We start from the raw sequence: 7,264 nt of genomic DNA, 5'->3' as shown, positions 1-7,264 counted from the left end.
GAAACGACACACTACATTTCTCCACACGAAATGCTGAACCTTGTGGGTCGTAATCTGCGCCACTGGCTCGGCTTCAATCCACTTCGTGAAGTATTCGATGGCTACTATCAAATACTGAATTTGCCTTATTGCCAACGGGAAGGGTCCCAAGATGTCGATGCCCCAGGTATGGAAAGCCCACGAACTATAGATGGATCTCAATTCTTCTGGCGGCGCCTTGTGCCAATCGGCGTGCTGTTGACACTACTTACAACGCTGGGCGTCCCTTACAAAGTCCTCTCTCACTGTTGGCCAGTAAAAACATGCGCGCACGACCTTGGATGCTAGAGACCTTCCCCCTACATGGATCTCGCAGATCCCTTCATGGAGCTCAAACATTATTCTCGTGCATTCATCTCCACTTACGCACGTTAAGATTGAGTGCGTGAACCCGTGTCTGAACAACGCTCCATCCACAAGAGTTTACCTCGCAAAATTTCTCTTTATCTTCTTGCCCTCTTCGGGCTCTGTTGGAAGTATCCCATCACCAATGTAGCGCCTATAGGGCGTCATCCACGTGTCCCCTTCTGCCAGGGTGCACACTTGCATGGGGTCCTTCTCTTCTGGCGAGGTCGGGTAGATGCTTACACTGGGAGCTCTCGTCGTGCCCTGAGTCAACGACCGATGATTCCTCGCCCTTCCTTTAGTCGTACCGATCTGGAGGATGTCCACCCTGTTATCTGCCACAAACGTTCGCGGCGTTTTGAGGGTCTCCTGTATGACCGTCCTCTGCCTTTCCCCTTTGCCTGAGCTGGCCAGCTTGGCGAGCAGGTCAGCACGGGCATTCTGCTCCCTTGGGACGTGCACCAATTCGAACGCCACGAACGCCCCTTTCAGTACTTGAACGTACCTTAAATACGCAGTCATCTGCGGGTCCTTGGCTTGATACTCCCTGGTTACCTGCCCCGTGACCAGCTGTGAATCACTCTTCGCCAGCAAGCTCCGCGCGCCCATATCTTTGGCTAAGAGCATCCCAGCTATCAGGGCCTCATACTTGGCCTGGTTACTACTTGCCTTGAAGGCGAACTTCAGGGCTTGCTCGATCAACAAACCGTTTGGCACCTCCAAGACCACGCCGGCTTCGCTCCCTTGCTGATTCGAGGATCCATCCACCGAAAGCACCCACTGAGAGCCAACCTCTTCCTCTTGTCGTGTGCTCCCTGGCGAGAGCTCCGCCACGAAATCCGCATACACTTGTCCCTTTATGGACCCTCTTGGCTCGTACAAGATGTCAAACTCAGACAGCTCCACTGCCCATCGGACCATTCTTCCTGCGACATCTGGCTTCTGCAATACCTTTTGGATGGGGAGGTCCGTCATTACCACCACCGTGAAGCTTTGGAAGTAGTGACGGAGCCTCCTGGCCGAGAACACCACGACTAAAGCCGCTTTCTCCAAAGACTAGTATCTCGCTTCTGGCCCTTGCAGGAACTTGCTTACGACGTATATAGGTTTCTGTGTCTGGTCCTGCTCCTAAACTAGCACAAAACTGATTGCCCACTCAGTTACCGTGAAGTATAACCGGAGGGGCACACCTGTCTGCGGCTTACACAGCATGGGAGGAGCAGCCAGATACTCCTTGAGCTTGAGGAATGCCGCCTCGCACTCCTCAGTCCACACGAACCTGCTATTTCTCTTTAAACACTGGAAATAAGGATGACCTTTGTCCCCTCCAGCGGACACGAACCTGGACAAGGCTGCCATTCGGCCCGTCAACTGCTGTACCTCCTTCACCGAGGCAGGGCTCCTCATCGCCAGGATCGCTGCATACTTGTTAGGATTCACCTTTATCCCTCGCTCGATGAGCAGAAAGCCCAAAAACTTTCCCGCCTCAACCCCGAAGACGCATTTCTCAAGGTTCAGTTTGAGGCGGTATTTGACTGTAGTGGCAAACAGCTCTTCCAGATCAGCTATGTGACATCCCCTCTCCTGGGAGGTCACCACCATATCGTCTACATAGGCCTGCACGTTCCTTCCTAACATGGGTGCAAGGACCTTGTCCATCAACCTCTGATAAGTGGCGCCTGCATTCTTCAACCCAAATGGCCCTCCCTTCCAGGCACTGCCTCGATAGGTGCTTCCTCCACGGGTACTGCCTCTGCAAGCGCCTCCTCCATGGGTATTGCTTCCATGGGCGTTTTCTTCATGGGCGGGCGCTCCACCACCATGAATACACCCCTCTTTGTCTTAAGGCTATTTCCATAGCACTTCTTGGCTTCCTTCTTAGCATTTACAACTAGGTACCTTATATTCTCGGTGCGAGACGTGGTGCCATCCGTGAAAGTCGTCCTCAACTCCAGATAGTCGCGCACCTCCACCTGGTCCCCTGCGAAGCCATACAAGCATCCTGTGTATGGTCTCAGCAGATCAGGAGACAATTGTAACTTTTGAATGTGGACCAAAACATCACATCCGCCGAGCTGCCCTGGTCCACGAGCACTCGGTGCAATTTCCTTCCCGCGGTCACAACCGAAATCACCACGGGGTCGTTATCGTGGGGGACGACATCGTGAAGATCGGCCTTCGTGAACACAAGGTCGATGTCTAGCGAGTCGTCCGCCCCCTGATCAGCCACTGAATTCACCGACCGCACGTACCTCTTGTGCTGAGAGGCAGTGCATCCTCCACCCGAAAAACCACCAGAGATGGTGTGAACCTCCCCATGGATAGGCATCTCATGGGCCTGGTCTTCTACTGGCGTCGCCAAGGCCGCGGCTCCGGATGACCATACCAAATAATCGTTCAAGAACTCGCTCTTCACGAGCTCGTCCAACTGATGGCCCAAAGCCAAGCAGTTGGTGATCAGATGCTCGAACGCCTGGTGAAACTCACACCACGTGTCCTTGCGTGGTCCCAACACCTTGTCTGTCTTCGCCGGGGTCCTCAGCCTATCTACTATGTTGGGCACAGCAATGAGGTCCTTTAGCTCCACCACAAAGTTGTGCCTCACTGACCTATTCTCCCCTGAGCGTCCCCTGGCCTGAGGCATCCTGGGCTTGTAGGGGCGCTTCCTCTCCTGTCTTCTCATCCCTGTCGCGGCCTCATTCACCCTTGCGGACTGTGCGCGCGACGGTGCTCTAGGGCGTGCTGGTACAACACTCGCGCGCTTCTCGCATACTTCTCCCTCCATCGCGATGTGCTCCACTGTGCGATGTCTGATATCTGCGAAGGTCTTGAGGCAGTTTCTGATGAGCGACTCGCAAAAAGGCCCAGGACAGATCCCCTTCCTGAATGCATACACTATCATCGACTCTTTGGTGGTGCCAACCTTCACCACCTGTGCCCATAAACGGTTGATGTACTCCTTCAACGTCTCCCCCTGGTACTGCTTCACGTCGAAAAGATCATATGACACTGGTGGGGGAGCCTGGTTCGCGATATACTGCTCCCTGAACAGCTGTGATAACTGTGCAAGTGAGGTCACTTGGTCGTCTGAAAGGCTGATGAACCAGTCCATTATCATTCCTGCCAGCGTGCTCATGAATAACTTGCACCTCACGGCGTCAGAACCGCCGACAAGCATCATCTGCGTATGGAACGTAGTGAGGAGCGCCTCTGGATCTTCCATCCCAGTGAACGTAACCTTCGGGCCTACGAACATGGGTGGTATCACCGCTTCCATGATGGACTGCGAAAAGGGCATGGGGAACTCCCTGGGTGGTGCGAAGCACTCGCGATCCTCTGCTTCGCGATTCCCTGGGTGGTTGCGCATCCCGCGACGCAACTCTTCATTCGCACGGCACAACTCCTCGTTTCTTGCTTGCGGCACCACAAGATCCAACTGAATACGTTCTTGCTCTGCCCTTGACGCCGCCATTGCCTCCTGAAGGCCTTGCATCTCCTCCATGACCTGTTGCAAGGTCATGCTATCACTCTCTGCGCGCGCTGTAGAACTCTGCCTCGTAGTCCTCATTCTTCAGTGTTTCTTGGAGAATCTTGAACTATTTCTGCAAATCTTGGAACTTTCTTCGATGAAACTGAGCAAATCTTGAGGATTCCTGGCGAATCTTTCAAGAATCTTGGAAAACTTCTACGAACTTCCCGATCTTCGCTGAACCTTGAACTTCTTGCGGTGGGACTGTTGTTTTAGACCAAGCCCCACGGTGGGCGCCAAATGTTCCTGCCGGTTGACTCGATCACCTTCGTGCGTAGCTACGAACTGCGTTTCAAGGACTCCTTTGCCTTCGTTCCAATCTTCACCCTTCGCCGCCGTGAATACCTGAAACAGAGAGACAAATGGGCGCCCTCGCGGCCATTTGCACTTCGACGCTCAAGTCAGTTATGGCAGAAAACACCGTTGCACCTCCGTAATAGAACACAACTAACACCGTGCTTAGGGAAGTGCGTAACTCAATTCTCTTTGGTTCTCAGATCACTTGTGTGTAAAGTGTGAAAAACGTACCTTTCTAAGCCTTTCAGAAAGGCTTATATGCCTTTATCTTAAGCGTTTTTGCCACGTGGCTGACTCTGACTCGAGCATCATTGCAGGCAAGCCCTCACGTCATTGTAACCCAAGCTAAGGTTGACTCCAGTGCGTGAGGTTGCCCTTTTGAAGTGCAACTGGCGCGAGATGATCACTCAGGCGCCAACTCATACGCCCAATATCAGAGGGATCATCCACACTGAGCGTATACTGCCCTTTCACGTTCCATGCATGTCGATCGCCCCTTGAACGAGACTCTAACGAGTCGTATCGGTTCCAGTGGTTCTCTAGCGGTGGGGCGTATTGTCGCTTCCCTACACCTTCATGAATGGTCTTTGTGATCCGGGCCTCTCTATACTGATAGCTCGGATGTGGCCTTCAAGCCACCTTTCTGACTCGTCTTTCTCTTCGGGTGCCGAGGGCCGAGGACTCCTCACCTTTCCCCCAAGCCGACCCCTCCTTGGTTCCTCTTACACATGAGCCTGACGAGGCTCCTTCCTAACCAACTGAACCCTCTTCGTGGACCCCTCCTTTGGGGGTCCCATGCTGACTTTGGTCAACAGCCGAGACCCGGACGGTACACAAAACAACATCGCAAAACATATCATAAGCATAAGTCAAAATATTCATCACAAGCAATCAACAAAGAATAAGATTCCTTAACAGAGTGCCAAGCAAATTGTCGATCAATCATGAACATAATCCCTTTTTGTTAAAAAAACCATCTGAATTGCAAATATACCAATCCCACTAGAACCTCCATGAATATGAGAGTGAGATATAATAAATTAAAGTTAACATAATACTTAAAAAGTTAGGAAATTAGGGCCATGCACTGTCATGGCTTTTAGCAGACTTCATCTCCAAAGATGTTGTCGTCGAGTACGAGACCCCGTGGTGGACCGCTGCGAAGAAGGTCGACGAGTTCGCACTAAGGGACCTCGTCGCCTCCAGTGACGATCGCGATGTCGATGTTGTAGACGCCAACGGCCGCACCGCGCTCCTCTTTGTAGCGGGACTAGGCTCCGAATCGTGCGTGAACCTGCTTGTGGAAGCCGATGCGAATATGGACCACCGCGACCGCATCGGGGTCTCGCGGCACTTCACATGGCGACAAGGTACATGAGGCTTAGCACGGTGAAGTTGTTGTTGGATCTCGGCGCGGATCCTGAAGTGGCTGATGACTGTGGAAGAAGAACGTTAATTCTGGCGCGAGAGATTTTGAAGGCACCGAAGGGGAATCTGATGCAGTTCGGGTGCAGGATTGGACTCGAGGGCGTGGTTAGGGTTTTAGAAGGGCTTGTGTTCAAGTACGTGGAGGTGCAGGAGATTCTTGAACGGGGAGGTTTTGTGAGTGTTTGGCAGAGAGGGGAAGAGTGGTAGGGTTTTGGTGAATGTATAAAGAGAAAGAAAGCCTAGAGAGAGGGAGGGAAGAGAGGTTTTTCAAAAAAAAAATGGAAATAATGAGGAAAGGTGGAGGGAAGGGGAACCCGAGGTTTTTTTTTGAAGGATAATTGTGATAGTTCAAAATGACACATTCTGAAGGATAATTGTGATGGTTATTAAGACATCGTATTATACGAAAACTTGTGACGGTTATTAATAATCACCATATTAAAACCGTCAATTTATACATGATTTTTTGTAGTTTAATAACATAATATACATACAGTTTCAAGTGACTTGTTGTAGTAAATTTCGTTGGCTTTCATTAGTCCAATACCATGCTCAGCTCTAATACTCCCTCGGTACTTAGATGTCCACTCGTATACGAAAGGTTCAATTTGCGACAAAATATGCAAATTTTATCACTGATAATGTCATGAAAAGATAAGAATGAGCATAGGACAAAATAAGAGAGGGAGACGCACACGACACAACACTTATTTGAATTTTTTTTACACTTTTTAACGATGGTTCCTCCAAGATTCATCTTTATATCTCTTCCAGCACAATTTTTAATGACAGTTCTTCATAGAACCATCTTTAAATGTCTCCCAAAACAATTTTTAACGACATTTTCCCTTAGAATCATTGTTAAAAACACAATATAATTACGAAATTGTCACCTCCTTTTTTTTACGACAGTTTTCTATTAACCGTCTTTATATGGGGTCGTGGTTTTGGTATTTTGTACTATTGAAGTTTTTCCACCACTCTTGTACTTGCCACATTTGTACAACTACCCCCATCAATTATCAAAGGAACATAATTTGTCATTAATAAGGAAATGAGTATGGACAATACTTTCCCTTTGACTTTCAGCAAAAGGTATTTTGAAGTTGCTTCAACATGCGCCTTACTACTAACAAATCACCATCACATGGTATTTCACACTAGTCCTCACTTGGGGTTTTTGAAGAGGAAGGGGAGCTAGCTCTAGATGATTGGGAACTATGGTCACTCATGACTATCCCCCTATAACCATCATTGTTCTTTTACTTGGGCAATTAGCAGCAATGTGTCCAGAACCTAGATATTTAAAGCATTTTTGACCTGAGGTTTTGCTGGGTGATTTAGGAGTAGAAGTAGAAGGTTTATCTTTAGAATTTTTATGATGTGGGGTGGTTTCTTTTGAGAAATTGGAAGGAGAGTCTTGGTTTTGAATTTTTTGTTTGTTCTTCCAAGATGATTTGTAAAACCATCATTATGAGTATTTTTAAAAGAATTTCTCTTCAAAACTTGTGATTCAACCTTGATGGCTAGGTGAACGAATTTTTCCAAAGAAGTATACTCATATAATTCTACAACATCTTGTATTTCTCGTCGTAATTCAGTCACAAATCTAGCAATCTTTGACTC

General features: G+C 49.1%; 1 protein-coding gene across 1 annotated transcript; it reads right to left on the bottom strand.

Annotated features, from left to right (window-relative positions):
• Nucleotides 1-2,072: 2,072 nt before the first annotated feature.
• On the bottom strand, nucleotides 2,073-3,904 carry LOC137834312 (uncharacterized). The gene is made up of 2 exons (XM_068642371.1): nucleotides 2,464-3,904; nucleotides 2,073-2,386 (listed from the first exon to the last, which is right to left on the bottom strand). The coding sequence occupies exons 1-2, from the start codon at nucleotides 3,902-3,904 to the stop codon at nucleotides 2,073-2,075; spliced, it is 1,755 nt and encodes a 584-aa protein (XP_068498472.1).
• Between the last annotated feature and the right edge of the window lie 3,360 nt (nucleotides 3,905-7,264).

This window comes from Phaseolus vulgaris, chromosome 5 (assembly GCF_000499845.2).
Source record: "Phaseolus vulgaris cultivar G19833 chromosome 5, P. vulgaris v2.0, whole genome shotgun sequence".
In the NCBI taxonomy this organism is placed as follows: domain Eukaryota; kingdom Viridiplantae; phylum Streptophyta; class Magnoliopsida; order Fabales; family Fabaceae; genus Phaseolus; species Phaseolus vulgaris.
The sequence above is the reverse complement of the archived record's forward strand: the minus strand, read 5'-3'. Positions and strand labels throughout refer to the sequence as shown.

Bases quoted from the DNA above. Each gene is read 5' to 3' on its own strand.
- LOC137834312 (XM_068642371.1), bottom strand. From the start codon at position 3,904: ATGACCTTGCAACAGGTCATGGAGGAGATGCAAGGCCTTCAGGAGGCA. The intron at 2,387-2,463 runs GCAGCTCGGCGG...GACCATACACAG, and splicing joins CCGAGTGCTCGTGGACCAGG to GATGCTTGTATGGCTTCGCA.